The 20,006-nt window shown below is 38.7% G+C and overlaps 4 protein-coding genes and 1 non-coding gene across 6 annotated transcripts; 3 read left to right on the top strand and 2 right to left on the bottom strand.

Annotated features, from left to right (window-relative positions):
• Positions 1–934: 934 nt before the first annotated feature.
• On the top strand, positions 935–1,008 carry Trnat-ggu (transfer RNA threonine (anticodon GGU)). The gene has a single exon. It is a non-coding gene; the product is annotated as a tRNA-Thr (tRNA).
• Positions 1,009–4,583: 3,575 nt separating this feature from the next.
• LOC145906570 (uncharacterized) lies at positions 4,584–7,358 on the top strand. The gene is made up of 6 exons (XM_082994004.1): positions 4,584–4,705; positions 5,244–5,834; positions 6,051–6,121; positions 6,363–6,521; positions 6,701–6,839; positions 6,999–7,358. Exons 1-6 carry the CDS (start codon positions 4,648–4,650, stop codon positions 7,190–7,192), a joined length of 1,212 nt encoding a protein of 403 aa, XP_082850130.1. The 5' UTR covers positions 4,584–4,647; the 3' UTR covers positions 7,193–7,358.
• Positions 7,359–7,452: 94 nt separating this feature from the next.
• On the bottom strand, positions 7,453–8,950 carry LOC145906683 (uncharacterized). Its single transcript, XM_082994133.1, has 4 exons — positions 8,693–8,950; positions 8,535–8,643; positions 8,150–8,337; positions 7,453–7,886 (listed from the first exon to the last, which is right to left on the bottom strand). The coding sequence occupies exons 1-4, from the start codon at positions 8,754–8,756 to the stop codon at positions 7,723–7,725; spliced, it is 525 nt and encodes a 174-aa protein (XP_082850259.1). The 5' UTR covers positions 8,757–8,950; the 3' UTR covers positions 7,453–7,722.
• Positions 8,951–9,655: 705 nt separating this feature from the next.
• LOC145905952 (suppressor of cytokine signaling 4-like) lies at positions 9,656–13,948 on the top strand. The gene is made up of 8 exons (XM_082993285.1): positions 9,656–10,493; positions 10,567–10,641; positions 11,132–11,202; positions 11,398–11,734; positions 12,156–12,239; positions 12,572–12,686; positions 13,258–13,401; positions 13,640–13,948. Exons 1-8 carry the CDS (start codon positions 10,423–10,425, stop codon positions 13,757–13,759), a joined length of 1,017 nt encoding a protein of 338 aa, XP_082849411.1. The 5' UTR covers positions 9,656–10,422; the 3' UTR covers positions 13,760–13,948.
• Positions 13,949–14,809: 861 nt separating this feature from the next.
• LOC145906460 (uncharacterized) lies at positions 14,810–17,671 on the bottom strand. 2 transcript variants are annotated; one of them, XM_082993877.1, is made up of 9 exons: positions 17,168–17,671; positions 16,985–17,108; positions 16,716–16,940; positions 16,504–16,662; positions 16,315–16,453; positions 16,147–16,260; positions 15,897–16,079; positions 15,168–15,310; positions 14,810–15,109 (listed from the first exon to the last, which is right to left on the bottom strand). In XM_082993877.1, exons 1-9 carry the CDS (start codon positions 17,569–17,571, stop codon positions 14,921–14,923), a joined length of 1,680 nt encoding a protein of 559 aa, XP_082850003.1. In that variant the 5' UTR covers positions 17,572–17,671; the 3' UTR covers positions 14,810–14,920. The 2 variants fall into 2 exon arrangements, with proteins under 2 accessions (XP_082850003.1, XP_082850002.1); XM_082993876.1 differs by having other exon boundaries at positions 16,716–16,957; positions 17,011–17,108.
• Positions 17,672–20,006: the final 2,335 nt, after the last annotated feature.

Genomic DNA, 20,006 nt, shown 5'->3' with positions numbered 1-20,006 from the left:
GGATGACAATGTTTATCTTGTGAAGCATATCACATTACATGGTTACAAATCTCATTTCTGAAAATGTCATATTAGTTGGACATGGCAACCAATAAAGATATATCAATATTTTCGAAGGTTAAGTTATTTTTAGTCGATTCACTAGTGTTTAATCAACAACACACAAAGAGTGAATTGTAGTTGAAAATATGCATGTTACACCGATTACACAAATTATATTTAATCAACAACAAAACAAACAGTGTTTCCCATCAGGTAGCACTGAACCCTGCAGTAGCATTTGTAACCTTCGGGGATGTCATGAGATTTTTTTATATTTACCCTGGTGACTTTCACCATAATTATGATTTACTGTTAATGTATTAAAAGCATTTATCAATTTCTACTGTGATATCAAACCACAATCAGATAGGAATCATGATTGCAGAATTTATGGGGTTACTTGATGGCCGCCTTTGGGTGCCAAAAAAACCTAATAAATTATGCCGTAAGCCATGAAAGGAAACCACTGATTTTTTATTGATTGTTGTTTTGAATTTGTTGGATTTACAACTTTGCAGAAATTAGCATGCACAAGCTGAATGGTGTTTAGTGAGTAATCTAGTTTTGATTTTACTATTTTAGGAATGAATTCATTATAGTGGCAGTGACTTCCACATCATATTTTCAAACCAGGATATTTACCAGTAGAAGCTAGTTGTGTTGCTGTGGTCATTTGGGTTGATTCATCAGAAGCAGATGTTGGTACAGGGGTAGGCACGGCATTATCTACAGATATTTATAAACAAAAGTATCAGGTTTTGTAATGAACAACAGCACTGTTGGATGAGGATTAGAACAAATAACTTACCTAAGAAAATCATTAGGTTTGCAGGCTTGGCAGCGCAAGCGCACCAGTGTACCTTGGCCACAATATACCATGTGAAACCACTGAGCTCCTGTAGCTCAGTTGGTAGAGCGTTGGGCCTGGTTAGCCCAGGGTCGTGAGTTCAAACCTCACCGGGAGCTTGATTTTTCAAATCTTGCTCCGACTTGTCAGGAAAAAGTGGCTGATCCAGCTAGGCTGCAATGCCTGGACTGCCAAAGCCTGCAAACCTAATGATCGCGATACGATAGCTGTGATCGCCAAGCAAGGACCTGCGCAGTGGGGCGATCCTGTCAATCATGCCATTGCATGAAATATTACTGCGTTACCTAAGAAAAATCTAAAATCGACTGTAGCAAATCCCCCCCCAGGTGTGCATTCCATGTATAAATGTGGAACTGTAGCAGTATGGGGTTGGTAGATTCTAGAATTGTTTGCTGCATCCCCATAAAAGGTTCCAATATGTTGGGCAGGATCGGATACGTTCGAATCCATAATCTGCATAAGATTACTTCGAAGTTAAGTATCTCCGTCAATAGACAAAAAATTACTTGGTTACTACAAAAACAAATAAAAACAACAATTTTCATACAATACAATTGCCCCCAGTTCCAAGTGACCCAGAGATCATTTCAACATAAAAATATCCTGGTTGAAACAAGTTTTCAACATGAGCCGTGAAATTTGGACACAACGGATCGTTGAATGTAAAAACATAATGATTTCCATTAACTCCATTTTGACTGCAACTGAGTCCTGCAACAAATCATCGTTCAAAATGTTTTTAAATTGAATAAAAAATAATTTGTTTCAAGTTAACAAGCAAATAATTATTGCATCAGAGTTCTTTCGCTTATTTTGTTTTTTACATCCATGAAGAATGCGTAGAACTTGCAAGTATATAAGGCTATACAAAGTAATATGATCAGGCACTAAATTTCATGTAGTCTGTAAACCTAAATAACATTTATTTCGGCACTTTATGGCGGAACATAATTGTAATGGAAATGATCAACTCGTAACAACATATAGGCTACTTACCGACTTGAAAACCATAACAGACAACCACAAGCACAACGATCAAGATTTTGTTCTTTGCTTCACAATTCACGAATTTGGGCATGATTAATTCCATTCTAAACCTGAATATTCATATTTTAGCGATTTCAATTTCAAATACCAAAAGAACCTTAAAACAAGTTACAAATAAGAATAACACGCTTTAAAATTGACCGAAAACCGTCGACTCTTGGCCAGCCTCTGTCGTTGTGGGATCACGTGATGCTTCCCGCCAAATACTCTTGCGCCCACTTGAGGAAAATTGTTCACCTATCTTTGCCGCTTGGTAGTTTCAACTTTAAAAATGCTTCTAGTAAATTTTACTGAACATCAACGCAGTTTGCCATACTGCACACACAAACATTTCGTAACTGACAAAAATCAGTCAGGAATTTTTTTTCACATCAGCTTCCATCAAACAATGAACACGCGCATCTTCCCACAATTTCATACCGAGTCGACTGAACGCAACAATCTGACGTCATTGATTATTTGTGGGATGGGAATATTTTTGTTCATTGGAATTGGAAGCACTGGAATGCTGGCTGTTCGTTGACCACCACACCAATACCGGTATTTCAGATTGCGGTAACCACCTTCAATTGCAACCAAATCCGATTCGCAACGTTCTCCAAATTCTGTCGCCACCTGTTTGTGACATCACAAAGACGCCGACGCGAAGTGATAATTGCACGCACGTTTCCCTACAGGTCACGTGGTGTCACATCCCACGAGATTATCTATGTGACATCACAATGGTTTGCCGCTTAATTAACGCGAGTTAAACAGAACAAGTGAGAATATAACAGAACAATTATTAAACAATAATTCCATTATTTATGTTTCGACAACTTACAGACATCGAGTACAAATAAGGGAAAACCCCTGAACGGGGATGTTTTCTGTGTGGAAAATATCCACTGCAATATTTGTGAAGAGCTTTGCAAGGTATTTACCGCAATTTCTTTCAGTTGAATAAACGAGATATTCATGTCCTATTCTTCTGACGGGGTGCAGTTGCTCCAAACGTCATAGACGAAACCCCGCTATGAGGTCACACAGGCACTTGTCTATCACCAATTAAGTGGAGAAATCAGCATGAGAGGAAATTGACAGAAGTTCCAACATTTGTTTAATTGTTGAAATAATTGTTTGTCTCCAGACGAGCCGCGTGAAATGGCTGCCCGACGTCACAGTGGGTGATTGTTGCACGTCACAAGTTTACGTGTAGATGTTTTGTCGCGAAATTTATGTTACGAATATAATAAGTTCTATGCAAACTATTAAAACAACATATCCCTGTGACGTAACACCGATGCATTATGAGTACTCACTCGTACGGGTGCGTGTTCCAGTTTACGCACCTTGATTCATGGTGAAAATTAGCGCTTCCCTTTGCAGCTGATCGGGCCGCATGTGTCAGATATAGGTTTGCACATGTGTCAGATATAGGTTTGCACTCTTAACTGGTAACACACCTTTCATTGTATGATGTCACTCTAAATAATTTTGTCGGGAAAGCTGAAACAACTAGAATGCAATTTGTTGTTAACAACCCAAGCAGAAATGTGCAATAAGTGCGAACACAGGTCTTGACAATGTTATTTCAGATAGTTTTCAACTCCAGTCCGCCAAACTTTATTTGGTTTAAATCAGTGATTCCCAACCTTTTTGTGGTTCCTTTCCACTTGGAGGTAAAACAATTTTGAAGCGTACAACCTTGTTGAGTGTTACAAAGTAACCTAGGGGTTGAAGTAACGAGCATTTTGGGTTCACTTACCATTTTTTAAATTCGAACTAGATACGCAAATTACGGAAAGGTGCTCGCGTACCACCTAGAATGCAATGGCGTACCACCGGTTGGGAAACACTGGTTTTGCTTCACACAGTGGAACTGGTTTAATTCGTCAAACATAATCGTGTTTAGCGATATACAAACGAAAAGGGTATTTAATAATTTGCCCAAAAACAAGTTTCTATGGTTCAATATGTTTAGAATTAAAAAAAATGTTAAAAACATTTATCTTTAAACATTTTCAACTTGAAAAGTTTTGTCCGACGTCACAAATTTGACACCCAGCAAAAGGTGACAGAAGATAACAGGCCGTGTGATACGATGGCCAACTGCGGCGTCTGGTGGTAGAACTATAGTTGCGAACGTAGCCAGACGATGCACGCTGTGCAGTCATCGCACCTTAACTACTGCCTGCCTTCTTCTTGCGTTGGAAGTATCACCTGCCGTGTACGGGGATTAAGAAGCACCACAAGGCGACGACGAAGTTATTCCGATCCATCAGATCCACAGTAACTTGTTGCAAGATACGCAGATTAATAAGAAGTTTGGCAAAGCAGAAAACCAGACCACACTTCTGTATGTTACAAATAATTTAGACAGGATCTTGTTTGTTCTTAGAATTTTGGTCAAATTGGCCGCGATCACGAGTAACAACAAAAAAAGTGACTCCGGTCAAGTAAGAAACTGCGCATGCGCAGCGATCAAGTGATTGCATCATTGCTGCGTTGTTTAAATCTAGCTATGATAGCTGATAGTTAGAATTGTTTTTATTGAGTTATGCAACTACACAGGGAGCTAAAAACTAAACAACATAATAAAAATAATGACCTGCAATGACGAAGATCAAACCTTGAATTTTGCAGTTGTTATTTATTAATTTGTTTGGATTTGAACATTATTACTGACCACTGTGATTTGTGACGTGACAATGGCATCTATGGATTCGATTTTGTTTACGCGAAAGTTCGAAAGCAAAGATGTACAAGGTGAGAACTTTACGTCATAATACAGTTGTGATGTAACAGTTACCGACACTCGACGTGAAGGACACCTTCCTCCACCCGCTGAGTTAAATCCTCTCTTGTGACGTAACAAACACCATGACTTTCTATTGGTGGGAATTCCCGCAGCGATAAAGGAAGTTCCCTATTTACACGTGATAAACTTTGTTTTGTGACGTCATAAACGATAGGTGTTCGCGAAAGTTTCCTGAACTTGGTTGTCTGCCAACACTTTATGACGCGACAATCTGTACAGACAGGTGGTCGGTATTAATAGAGCGACATTCCCAAGGGATTGTGACGACACAAATATAACTATTACGTTACTCCGATAGTCTGACGCAGTTGTTCGTGTTGTTATCGCTTCCTTGCAATTGTGACGTTGTAAACATGTATTATTGCAACGTTACGGCAACAACAACAGAAGGTTTTCATGCACGAAAACCACGAAATATTTTGTGTTTTTTGGATTTGAATATTTTCCCAACACAACCGAAATTTTCCATTGAAATATTTATTTCAGAAACTCCTTTTCCACGTGACTACGCTGGCGTCAGCAACGATAGTTTCTACAGCAACGGAGATTCGGGTGCATCTACGTCATCTCCTACGTCATCGGTGACATCATCCTCAGGCGATAACGATGACAGGTTGAAACATCATCAAGCGGAGGAACCGATGGACTTGAGTTGCCACAAACGAGGCAGAATTGATAAAATCCCTCTTGTCGCTCCGCTCATCTTCCCTAACTCACTCATCCACTGGCCTTACCTCTTCCCACCAGCGGCGCTAGGGAGCATCGCGCCATTCCCGCAAATCGCTAGTGGCCTGTTCAATCCGGGTCTGTACAGTCCACATCACAACAGCACACAAAAGTTGGTCAAGCGAACCCAACATTCTGACGTCATCAGGAAATACGAGAGTGCTGTACACCGTCGCGCAAATGACGTCACAGATAAACGATTGCGCGAGGCTGAAGTCATTAAGCATTCACCAACACGCAACGTTAAGGAACTCGGCGTCGCCAACCAATTGTCAATGTTCCACAATTTACCAACGATGGTGACGTCACAATATGCGATGGGAGGAATAAAGAGAAAACGCGACATAGGAGGTAAAGTTCTAGAACAAAAGCAACGCACAGAGATTTAAAACATTTTATTCTGTGCTGCATCTTCATTGGATAAATTCGATAATATTTAATATATTTTACCTCTTTGGGATTCGAACCCTAGATATCCGGGTCCTGGTCAGGTTTTAACATAAAGCAGGTTTTGAAATTCCTCTCTTGTCAATTGTTGATATTTGAAAACCCTTGTTTTTACTTTAGCTGAAACAGCGCAACCTAGCGACAAAAAATCGAAAAATTGTATCCAGTCACCTGATGGAGCCACAAATGAGGTGAGTCACAGAAGATGTTTCAACTAAATTTAACAAAACCGAAAAGTTTTACGTAGGAAGTTTGTTTTTATTGCTTGAAACGAAATACGGATGTCAGTTAGTTTATTGGAAGTCATTTCTACCTTCTGGGAACTATTAATTTCTGCAAATAATATAACTGGAATTGGAAGTTTAACGCCCCCTAGTGCTGTGCCAGAAACTTCAAAATGCAATGAAAATTTATTTGCATTTCTATGTTCAGTTAACATCAGAAGGTCTCGTGCGCCCTCAACCGGTAAATTTCAAGCCTTGTCGGTTGCCATGCGATGTATGTGGAAGAACTTACGCAACTATCGGCGCCCTTGCGAAACATTCAAAAACCCACGAAGACCCGGAAGCCGGAAGTAAATTCAATTGCAAGGTGTGCAATCATGCGTGTCCTGGGTATTTTTGATAACGGTTGTTATATTAACGTATAAACCTTAGATTAATGTTGTTTCTACATGTTTTAATGTAGAAGACAACCACAACTAAAATCTTGCACCAAAAGTTAATGAATCCAATGTTTACTTGGTAATTAACCTGCCTTTCAACCTACAGATTTGCAAGAAGGAATGCAGTTCATTGGGTTCGTTAAGAATGCACATCCGTACCCACACACTCCCATGTGAATGTCATATATGTGGAAAAGCATTCTCTCGCACCTGGCTACTCCAAGGACATATCCGGACCCACACAGGTTTCAGATTTTGTCTACATGTGTTACAGTAGAGAAGCACTTATAAAGTGTAGATAAGCTGTGAAAAATAAAACCTGTTTACTTCATTTCGTGATTTTTTTACTTGGACAGAACTTGTGTTTTTGTCCACCAAATATTTTACCCACTTGTTTCGTGCAGGCGAGAAACCGTATGAGTGCAGCGTATGTTCCCGTGCGTTCGCTGACCGATCGAATCTGAGAGCTCATATGCAAACCCATGAAACCATCAAACGCTACAGCTGTCCAACCTGCGACAAAACCTTCTCAAGGATATCACTGCTTAAACGTCATCAAACCCACTGTGATGTCACCAAGCCCCATTTTGACGCATGAATCGGCATAGAATGTACATTGTATGTATATGTGTGTGTGTATATATATGCGTGTTGCACATTTTTTGGTCATACTGTGATGCTATTTAATGAACCTCATACTGTGCGCAAGGTGTTGACGTAAACCTCATCATGCAAATATTTACTATGGTTACCTGTTGCTAATAACAACCAATATATAGAAACGAAATTGAGAGGAGATTTTTATCGTCAAATATTCAAACTTAAACTGGAAACAACACAACAACTTATTTTGCTTGGACAAGACAAACATTTCCAACTGCTGAAAAAGAATCAAACGTAGGCGAGCCGAAAAGAAACCAAACAAGTCAACTTCTCTGAACATTTATAAGAAACATTTTCTCTGTCAGCGTCAGCAACCAAAATATCCACCAAGATTTAAGCCATGGAATAAATGGAAACCAGGAGAAATGCGTTTAATGATTAACTTGTAACAGGAATGCATTTTAGTGTAAACTATGCTTATGATATAGGACTACGACAACTACGATTGTTTGACAACTACGAAGTTCACATTTTCATAATTGGGGGGTGAGTGGGTTCATATGGAGGAGCTGCTGTGTGGTTTTGATAAATATTTCCTCCAAAGTTTGGATACTGGGGAGCAACTGGCAGGCCTTGGCTGTTCTGTTGATTATTTGATTGGTTTTGTTGGTTGATGACGTTGATCTGGGCTGTGTACAGAAAACGTAGTTCTTTACAACTGGCGAAATTTCACAATAGGATTATGAGGTTTCAAATAGTCATGGAAACCACATAGTCCGAATATTTCATGATTATCTTGAATGAATTTTGTACAAAAAACAACTGCAGTTACTTTAATCCCCAAAGCAAGATATTGTGACTTCACTCATTGCGTGTTTTTAGTTCGGTGTCAAAACAAACCTAGCATAAAACAACGGCATTTGTTGTGAAGAATGATATGATTATCACTTACGTGTCGGTTGCTGATTAGCTGGTTGGGTGTAATAGGTGGTGGTTGTCATAGGAACACTCACGGTTTGGGAAGGAGTGTTCCTCCGCTTGCAGCAGAATACGATAAATGACACAACCAATAGAAACCCAAAGAAACACCCGACCCCGATCCCTGCGTACGCGGCTACGTCCAAGTATTCGGACCATTGTCTGGACAAGTGTGGAGGGGAGGATTTATTGCGTCATACATTAAAAAAGTAAAAAAAGAACACAGCTTTGATCGTAAAACGGATGAGCTGTACGCGATAACAAATTGTATCGTTTCTTTATGTATGAGTAAAAAAATTCGCTTAAAAGTTATTTTTTGCTGGTCGCCATGGCGACCGACATGACAATGAATTACTTACATTGGAATGTAGGTGCACCCATCGCCTCCGGATGACTTGCAAGCTTTCAGGACAAGGAGGAAATTGCAACAGTATTTCCCACCTTCGCAATCGACAGATCCACAATTCGCTGCAACCAGAATATTAATAAATGGTAGAGGTGTTTTCATAATAAGTACCTGCCATGATAACCGGTGTTAGGTTTGCCCCAAACAGAAAGCACAATATGTAGATTTCCATCATTGCTGGAAAACAAACAAATTCTGTCTTTAAAACACGAGTACTGTCTTAAATAGACCTCAGTAGTCTAGATCTGTAAAGGATTTGATTTCTCACAAGGAAATTGTTTCTGTGCACTCATCAAAACTGCAAATATCAGAACAGCAGTTGAGTACAAGGAACTTTTCGATAAATGTCAGATTAATTTGTAGCTTTCCTGAAAATGCAGGATCTAAACTACTGTGAAATGAGCACTGGTACACAAACATATAATCGAAATACATTGAAGTGAAGTTGTGCCAAAAGTAAATTGGAAAACAGTCTATTATTACATACCTATGAATGGCAGCAAGCATTCATGTTTCTCTGCGTGGATAAATACATTGATAATTATAACTGTGCTGTTGACTCTGAAAGGAATAATTTGTTGATTGTGCTTGACGGTTCTGAAAAGCTAAATTAGATATCGTAAATGATGAAAAATAATGTATTTCCACTGAAAAAATAGCGATGCTGTTCCAATATTAATTAAGGAGTTGCAAGTTTGTCACTTGATTGCGTTTCAAAGGTCACATGCTGTGGTACAATGTGCGACATGCGACACGCCGTCAAGGGAAATCGACATGTTTGTGAAAGTAGAATGGCGGGGTTGGGGCAGGGTTGCCAGATTGGCGCTGTCGGCGCCAAATTCCCTAAATTCCATTTTGTCTGGCGCCCAAAATTTGGTTTGGCTTATTTGGCCCCTTTCTGGCGTTTTCCCTGTTTGTTTGCGTTCGGAAGTTGCCCGGGCTCGTTCGTGACGAAGCAGGTTCGCGGTATGCTTCTTTTCGGTAAAAACGTCACGCATCACAGCCCAAGCTAGTTCAGAAGCGTTGCAAACTGTATGCCTGGGTAGCGTAAACTTGACTAATTCTATAGTGACGTCATAATTTGAGTTTTTAAAGACTGTTTGTTGAAAGTTTGCGTAGCACTGGCACTGCTATATGCACATAGAAAGGCGGAAATAATTCAAGAGCACAAATAAACAAAGAATAGATCATATGTTGCTCTACCACATGAATGTAATTTGCCTGTAGATACAGTTTAACATATGTTAGGGGAAGCAGAAAATTAAACCATACAGTATTTAAACGATTGGCTCTTTTCTGGTTCCTGCAAAACTAATTTTGGCGTTTTTTGTCGTGCTGTTTGGCTCTAAACAAAAAAAAATATTCTGGCAACTCTGGGTTGGGGTTATGGAATTCTCCTTGTTAAACCAAATCCACTGTTCTTGTTGGACATTTGACATCCTTCGTATGCGGGCACAAGATATATCAAGCCTTTCCGGTGGAATTTTTAAATTTTAAAAGCAAACAACGATATTTATGCAATGAGCTGTCGAGCTCTGGTTTTGCACGCATTTGAAACAACACAACCCACCACCCCTCCCTATTGTTTACGTGAACTAAGTTAGTTGATGTTTTGGTGAAACGAAATTGCTTTCAGCTATAGTGCGTCTTGATCTTTGGGATGTCTAAAAAAATTCCAAATAATGATTTAATTTTACCATTAATAAATTCCTGATGTCTTTTAACTTGTTTGAAATTGAAGTTAGTTGAAATCATGCAAAAATTATTTCTTTTGGATATATCTGTGAAATGGTGACCTTAATTTATTCTGTGTAATGCTTTTCTGTCGATGAAACACTAAGATGAAAAAAATACGAAGACTTTCGATTCACTTAAGAAAGAAATCCCAGCAAAGCACAGAAACTGATGAAGTGTAAGTTGCCGTTGTTTCACTGAAACTACCAGAAACACTGACTGTATTTATGTTGTTTAAATGCTAATTTTAGTGAAACAGATGATAAAAGTGCCAAGAAGCAAAATGGGAAATCATTGCTTAAACGGTTTAGCAAGGGGAACGCCAGGTAAGAACACTTGCATGAAGTCTGACAACAGAAAAACTTTCACAAATATTTTATACAATTCTTAACAAAGCAAAAGTGAGATTGTAAGGTGTAGATGCCCTTGCCCTACATGTATGTTAAGGTCGACATTTGCACTTGGACACCTGCATATCTTGGCCACTATATTCCTGTTTTAACCGATGAGTTCCCACCCACAACTCAGTTGGTAAAGAGGCCTGGTTAGCTCAGGGTGGTGAGTTCAAACCTCACCGGGAACTTGATTTATCAACTTAGCGGAAAAAATGGCTGATCCTGTGACTGCAATACTTTGGCTGTCAAGTCTGTAAATCTAGTTGATCTCAATATAATCATTCAAATATAATGCTGACTTGTTGCAACTTTGGAAGTAAAAGCTGTTTTTCTACTGATTTTTTTGGGTGATATGTTAATCTTGTAGTATCTTGGATGTTTTGTCTGTTTTCTTTAATGAAGTGAATATTATTTAATGCAGGACAAGTGTTGATGAATCAAGTGTAGAAAACAGCGAAACCCCATTGTCCAATGGAACTTTTACTGCCCAAGGTAAAAAATTTAATAATTTAACTCACTGGTCCTCATATTGTGGCACCACTGAGGTGGGTTGTGAAGATCTGGCAGGTGTTGGTTTACTTACAAGGGACTCAATAGATTTGTGATCGATCACAAACCATTTTGTTTAGTTTGTTGCTGAATGCTCTTTTTGTTTATTTTTTTATAAATTACTGGATGTTGTTTCAGAGTCGGTGGCAGATGAGAGCTTTTCTCAAACACATAACGTCACAAGTGAAGAACTTCCAACATTTGAAAAAGAAGAAATAAAGAAATCTCAAGATGAAGAGGAGGACCTGTTTGGGGAAGTTGATTATTCACATACTGTGCAAAGTGAAGCAGTGCAACCTCCAACCTTTCAAGTTACAAGATTGGAGGGATCTCATGTGGAATCTTTGAACGATGTTTGTCCATCATCGAGTCACAACCAACTCACTCGGGCAAGAATGCCAAGCCCAGAACTCTGTCACAACAATATCTTAAACGTCAGCAACCCACTCACAGAAGAATTACGAAATCTCGCTAAGTATGCATTAAATCATATTTAGTTCTTAAAAATTTTCCATTGATTTCTGTTGGATTTTATTTACATGACCTGGATAACAATATTCAGTTGTTGAGTAGAACTGAAAAACTGTGGCCCATGGGCCAAATTTAGACCCCAGCAGTTGGTATAAATTCGTCTTGCTTAAAATATTTATACATGCTGTTTCAGTTCAGTGTAATTTTATTGCACATTTTTCATGCTTTTCAGTTTTACTACATATATTATATATTTGATGTGAATTCACAAACTAAACCGTAGTTAGTTTGCCTATTTTACTTACAATAACATTTTCCTGTCAAATTTTGTTTTTTTTCGCAAGTAGACAAATTTCCCCATTCTGTAGATAATAAATATCCAGAAAGTTGTTGAAATATTATTTGTCAACTTAAGTTGTTTTCAGACAAGGGTGGTATTGGGGCCCGCTGACCAAATCTGAAGCAGAATCAAAACTGGAAGGTGCGCAAGACGGATCTTTCCTTGTCAGGTAACATATGTAGCTTACTCTTATGAAAAATTTAATCAACTCTTAGTTTTTGTAAACCAGTAGTTCTTACTGTAAGCGACACATTTATTCCATAATCATTGTAACACAACAAATGTTTGTTTCACATATTTTTTCTTAAGCAAAGCAAAGGTTAAAATTTGATCACAAGCAAATTTCTTGGCACCATGTTGGAGGGCAAAACAGTACCTTGATGCCAATGGTAACCTCTAGCCACTGCTGTGATGTAAAATATTTTTATTTTCCACCCAACATGGAAGCAATTGTACTATTAGTGTTGCCCATAAACTCTCAACACTGCCAATAACCCACAGGGACAGCTCAGATGAACGATATCTTCTCTCTGTAAGTTTCCGCTCCAGCGGTCGCACCCTTCACACCAGAATACAATATTCACATGGATTCAGTTTTTATGAAAACTTCGATTACGTGAGTAACAAAAAAGTTATTTGCAATTCAAGTCCTAATTTTACCTTAACTTGGTTACCTTGACAACCACATCATGGTTTCCTAAACTGAAAATTGATGATCCTTGTAGTGTTTTTTGAGGTGGAGTTATTTTGATAAAAAACTGTGGGCTCTTGGTAATGTTTCGTAGGTTTGATCACAAACACATGAAGTTTGTCATTGTTTAGATGAAACGATTTTATTTTAAATTAACTTGGATCCTATTTAAGCATGAGCTTGTAACTTGGTACCTAGAAACCATATTGGCTGTCAGTTGAGTGGTTGCAATGTAGTATTAACTGTATAAGGTGGTTGTTTACAAAAGGTGGTTGTTTACCAATGTAACTGAAATCGTGGTTTACAAATGCTTTGTTGAAGCTGAAAATTCACCCAAATGCAGATTACGTGTTGCAAAAAGTTTTGCCCAGACTAGTCGTAGATAATGATTAATATTCCGCATTCTAAATAAAATGGTTGCAAATAATATTTAGGGGAATATCTATATTAACTGAAACTGAAATAACCAAAGTTTGCTGTATTTGTTTGTTATCAGTCGTCGCCATCAGTTGTGAAATTAATCAATGACTCCGTCCGGGAATCACAAGATTCAAATGCATTTTGTTACATGAGATCCTTGGACTACCCTGCAACTGTAACGTCCGTGAAATTGACCCATCCTGTTTCGAGACTTTCTGAGGTAATTTATTTGTTTCTTATATTTTGCTGATTTAAAAGGAAGCCGTATTGTTAGTGAACAACATAAATTTTGTGTACAAGCGTCACCGATGCGTGTTTTTCAACTTTTTATTTGGTGAAAAAACTATTGGTTTGAGTGAAATTAAAAGTTTCGCCAGTGAGTTTCAATGACAACAATATTTGTGAAGTCAAATAATCCTAAAGTTTATGCATTAATCTGTTGTTTATAATTTGTTTAGGTTCGAACTCTGAGATACCTCTGTAGGTTTGTGGTTCGGCAATACACAAGAATTGACCACATAGAAAATTTACCACTGCCAAATATGGTGAAAGGGTATCTAAACCAATCCTATTTCTGAATGCTTCAACTTATAGTTAGATTCGTTGTAGTCTTTTTACTGTTTTGTGTTCATTCATTGTGCATTGTTCCTAGTATGCAAATTTAATTGCGCTTTGCATTTTTATATTTCTGTGCCTCAACATTTTATTAGGTGCTGATAACTTTGTTGACTTTGAGTTAAATTAAAATTTATTTTTAAAACACTTTTCTTAAGTACAAGCTCTTACTGTAGATGGTGATTCCCCAATATGGTTTATTCACAAAACATTTTACATAATCATATGTTGACATCCTTTTCACAACTTAAATTTTTTACTGGAAATCTACAAAACCTTTTTGCTCATTTCTTCTCAATGAAATGTTGATTCATCTCTGGTGAAATTAATGCTTCTACTTTTCAATTAATTTCATTCACAAGTAATGTTTTTTTCATGTAAACAAGTTTCATATATTTTAAATGCATTGCACATTTTGTGTGTCATAAAATGGCATTGACATGTAATGATTTCTTATTCGCATCTGTAATTGAGGCGACACTGTGATTCGCTTTGTGACTTCATAATCACCAATTCTTGCTTTAATTTTTTTGGAAATGTACTTTTTCAAAGCAACCTTGTTTTTTCTGTTGGCTGTTTTTTTTTGCAAATCTATTGAACACAACTTGGGTGAAGAAACTCCTCAATTCAAAACACTTTTAAAGTGAATGAATCTGTTTTACAACCAGGGATTTTTTTCAAATTTTTTGTTCTTTACATAACTTGTAGCTTATTTCAGCAATTACGGGTAAATACCTCCCGGCCAACATTCAACTAATTATGATCATCTATTTAAAAGGTAAGTTTCGTCTGTGAAGTTACTCTAGGCTGAGAAAACGAACGAAAATTTCTGTAGAAAAAGTCAGTTTGGTTGAATCCTTCGTAGAAATATTTGTAAATGTTATATTTGGGACAAATCACACTCACAAAATACTGGCATTTAAATCGCGCAAGTACAGTCTTCATACAAGAGATTGTTAATGACGTCACATGCCCTATAACCATTATCGTTCCGCTCTATGTCAGGATAGACCTTATATGCCGTAGTCAACTTTCACTGGCGTACTTCGCTTATTTATTGTGGTAACTCAACAAAAGTGCAAAAGTATTCAAACACAACACGTTATATGACGTCACAGTGTTGTTCAAACGTATTTCCTATGTACGATGGAGGATCCGTATTCCTCAAACTCCGATTTTCGAATCCAACGGGTCCGTGATGTACTTAGTGACGTCATGCTGCTTGCTCCCCGCCAGATGGCGTACTGGCGCTTTGGGAAGGCATTGATTTTAATCACGTGTTTCTTGTCGGGAAGGAGGTGGCTCAGTTCGTTCTAAATGAAAATATTGTTGTGCCAAATTCTTCGGTTAATTCCATGACATTAAACTGACCTTTAACCTTTCTGGTAGCCCTGGCAACAGTGACGCACCACCAACAAGCACAACATTCGAACACATTTCATCTTTCACGTCATCTGGACATGCTTGAATGCTTTCAACACACACGTGATGTAGTCCTTTGTCACGTGAACTCTCTAGCAGAAAAAATTCTCACTTATAAATCATTTTTGTGATTGTATTGTGATGTCATAGAACACACTGGTGGGCCTCTATGGGCGATTATCTGCCAATCGGAAACTGGCGAGTAGTTTTTGGTTTGTGAGCAAATAATCAGTCATTGTCTTCGTGTGTGAGCAAATAATGGTAATTCATAAGCGTCATATTTGTTTGTCTTCAAACTTATCGTCCCTTGGTTGAAATTTTCAGAGTCGTAAACATGTTTTTCATGAATTTGAACTGACTTGTTGCAACTTCCTCATCAAATCACCCACAATTTAAACACAACCGTGTGGGATGAAGGCCTTCATGTGTAAGTTTAGGTAAATTCGATGTATTTTATTTATGAGTTAGTTAGGTGGGGCCAAGATACTCATGACGAAATAACGAAGGTTCCCAACACCCACCGGCCGAAACCACTAAATATGTCTGTGAAGCTTTTGCGCAACGAAAACAAACTATACGAAAATAAATAATTTCGGGCTTGGTTCTGCACACACCTTGTTGTGATTTGTGGCTGTGTTAACAGCTGCTTATTACCACAAACTCCCACTCATTACGTACCGTCTTTCAGAGATGGTTTAAATAGAATTTCTGGAGCAAGAAATCTTTCCCTGTCGAGTTTGACATCCGAACCATTGGGCAAAGAATAAGTTCTCCTGTTTCTTTGTTTTATCACTGTGTCATCATTACTACCTTTTGCTACGTAACAAAGCCTCTCCATCATCGCCTTTGCAATGTCGTCATCTAAAAGTAACCACGTAAATAATTATTTCTCTGTTAAGTTCTGCGGTGTTTATGACGTAACACACACCGTTTTCATGATTTAATTCCTTTGAATCTTCTCGTCGGATGAGCGAAGTGAGTCGCTCGGTAATATCTGCGCCACCCAGTGGAATTATCCTCACAGCATCGGAGCAAACGTTTCCTGTCAACGAAATCATGAGTGAAATCAATGCCAACATTGTCTCCAATTACTGACCTTGAATAACCGGAACACAGCTTGTGATGTCATGACCAACTTTAATAAGCAGTGATGACGTCATACTAAACGCGTGCAGGGCCATCGGGGCGCTGTTGCCAAGATACAGTTTAGAAATTCCAAGGTTTTTGAACATGAGCTGTGGAGTGGACAAGTTTAAATCTCCATTACCCCCTGACACGAACAAACCTCAACTATCTTCTCTCTGTTCCCGCGTGTTGCCAAAGGCGACGTTGGCATGACAACGCACGCTTCCTCCAGATCAACTTTCAGTTCCATCGTAATCACGTGACGGACCACGGCCAGCCACTCCTCCCAATTCTCGACCACGCCCCTTTTTACCGGATGCTGGCGAACAATGACGTTTGATGACGTAACTGTGACGTACTATTTAAGCTTACCGTAAGAACAAGGGCTTCCCTCCTCAATTTCGCATCGTTGCCAACAAATATGGTATCCAAGGAAATGCCCGGAAGTGCGTCATTCGACTTCGGTCTTCCCACTACAGTTGGCATGACGACGGAGGGAGTTTCTTCCATGGTAAATCCCCCTTTACAGTACCCACTGCCAATGTTGATGATGACCGTATTGTTGTTTATGTGGGTTTCAGGGGGACTTCCCGGGGGCTGTACCAGGGGCGGTTCTGCAAATGTTTCGTATCAAATATTACGTCATAAACAAATGATGACAACGTGCCTGCTTCATTATTGTCGACATGGAAAACGCTTCCGTGGCTTGCTGACAAACTCCTGCTGAGTTCTCTCAAAGCTTTGTTCAAGATCACGTGAGGATCGCTGTAAACATCACGTGATCACTGACTCTGGTTTAAGTTCGTTTGTCACGTGGTTTTTACCTCACTTCTCCTGAGATTCCCAAAGCTGAAGCTCTCCCGTCCAAAACTTCTTGTCTCTCCTTGATGCGCGTCACTAACGGTGACGTAGGCACCGACAATGACGAGAAGCGCGTGATGTCATCTTTTAATCTTCTCGGAACTGCTGGTTTTACGTCTCCATTAACCTTTCGTTCCGCTCCGTTGGTTTCGTTGTGACGTTTAGTGTTGATGGGTGTGTCGAAGGCGGTATCTCCGGGGATATTGATTCGACCACTTTTTAGCGTCAGTATACTTATCGCCCGGTCATCCGATATTTCTTGCCCAAGACTAGAGCGGTTCGAGCCTGCGTAGGTCTGGTCTATTTTTTCACTTCGCGGAAAGGCTTTATCTACTTCTTTGACGCTGACGCTAGAAGCACAACCCATTGCTGTCGGTCACCTTGTTTTTGCGAAATATTCCAACGAGCATCGAGATGCAGAAATAAATTGTGTACGTCACGTGACCAGTCTACGTCACTATATTGATTTTCCTAAAATCAATTTAACGAAACAAACAAAAATATTTTTCTTTTGTTTCAAAAATTGATTTATCTGCTTAGTTTTCTTGGCATAACACAATGCGTTAGACTTTATCAATAAGGAGACTTCATTCTTTATTACAAATACTTCATTTATTTCCTCACTCTATTCAAATATTTATAAAGGACCATCAGTTGGATTCGTGGCTCAAACTCGGCGACCAACATTTGATAAAAAAACTCGTCGTTATTTTCGCTTGTTTACAATCTGATGTTAATAAAAGCGGAATTCGATTTTTCGACTCCATTATTTTATATCGCGACATCGCGACATCGCGCAACTCCACTTCGCAAAGTGACTTCAAGAAGTTTTGCTCCCACACTATTATTGTTCCACAACAATCGCTGGATCCCTATTTCAGAACGCGGCGAGCGATTAAATCTAGAAAGCAAACACGGTTCATGTTTGGGCGAAGTTATGCGCGGCAAATCTTCTTGAGCTGTCCATTAAACCTCCATTCAGGCAAGTCGCGACTTGTGCGCAAACAATCATGCTTTATGACGTCACAGATGTTAGGTATGATAACGGAACGTGCTGTGTGTCTGCTTGACGATAATTTTTATTGGATTAGTTTTATTTTGTGACACATGGTTTAAATTAAAAATACCTCGACTTATATTTGTTGATAGTTGAAATGAAACAAGCGTGAAACTGTATCATGGTTTGTTCTATATTTGACCGGGAAGTTTTATAAATTGACATGAACTCTGACTCATAGTCTTGAACTCTGACTCAAGGTCTTGAACTCTGACTCAAGGTCTTGAACTCTGACTCAAGGTCTTGAACTCTGACTCAAGGTCTTGAACTCTGACTCAAAGTCTTGAACTCTGACCCAAAGTCCTGAACTCTGACCCAAAGTCTGTTATAAAAATGAACCATTAGACATTAAAAACTTTGCTTACATTTCAAACAGATTTGGAACGAAATATTCAAAGATGTAAAACACCTGTTATAACTGAACAAACCTTTCCTGGATGCCAACATAACGTTCGTCAGAACCTCGTGTTTTTCTTGTGTTCCGGACCCGTGCATGATTTAGTGCTGGCTTAATTCGGTTTAATCATTCACCACGTAACCAAGATATAGAGGCTTGTCTCGTAAAATTTCCCATGAGGTTCCCGAGTCTGTTGTTTAAGACTCCCATAAATAGACATTCTGGCAACATTCCAAGGTGGTTGCACTGGGCAATCTTCTCTCTAAACCAAAAACAAACAGTTTGGATCATCTGCAAACGTTGGGATCATCTGCAAACGTTGAGATCATCTGCAAACGTTGAAAATAAGTTTTTTAAGATTTACTGGAATAATAAATAATGTAAAAAGTAAGTTCTTTCGAAATGAACGACTGATATCCTGCCTCTACTCCAAGCGCGTTTGCCGCAGAAGGATTTAATATTGTTGGAAAAATTAAGCAAAAAAAAATATTCGGGAAATCTCAAACAAAAATATAGCCAAGCAAAAAGTGGGAATAACTGAAAAAACATTTGATTTCTTATGAAGTGATGGTTTTGTTCCTCACTCTAACCGTGGAGGTTAAAGTTAACTTAAACCAACATTGATATCTATGTTCCAACAAATGCTAGGAAACGGCCGCGGGTATCTTATCTAAATACTGCCGATCATTTGGACATATAGGGATTAAGTTCTTTTTAGAAGTTATATATTACAAATATCTATTGCACCGTATTATCTAATGTCTGATAGTACTTTCGTTGGTATTTTTGTAACAATCGTTTAACTGTTTTCTCGTTTACAGATTCGTCATAACAGTATTTCCGTTCATCGCCTTTAGTTTTTACGCAACTTTTGGTTTCCGCGCTCGGAGAAAGATTTGTACTTGGGCTTTCCTGACAATAAGTGAAAAAATACGCTCCTATAGCTGATCTGTGTTATAGTCAGGGGTCCAAAATAACTCACAAAGAGATGGACGATCAGCATCAATGCGATATTTTATTTAAAAATTTTGCAGGAATATTACTTTCGCCTCGACGACATCGCCAGTTTCTGTGCTAAAGAAAGAAGAAAAATAAAAACAAACAAAACAAAAGCAAAGTTCTTGGTAAATTACACAACAGGAGTCAATAAAATCAATAAAATATTTCTGACTGGAAGCAACCCTCAGTAAAGACCCTCGAATGCCGCCAAACCGATGAAAGAATGCGCAGATGAAGAACAACAATTAAGGTACACAGTGGCAGTGAGTGGGAAGATAAGATAAGCAAGAACCGCGGAAACACAAAAAGACCATGGGGAAAAGCAAAGTAAATCTCATTGTTCTTTGCG

The sequence above is a fragment of the Ascidia mentula genome, chromosome 6 (genome assembly GCF_947561715.1).
Source record: "Ascidia mentula chromosome 6, kaAscMent1.1, whole genome shotgun sequence".
NCBI classification, from domain to species: domain Eukaryota; kingdom Metazoa; phylum Chordata; class Ascidiacea; order Phlebobranchia; family Ascidiidae; genus Ascidia; species Ascidia mentula.
Note: the sequence above shows the minus strand (reverse complement) of the source record. Positions and strands in the feature narration are given on the sequence as shown.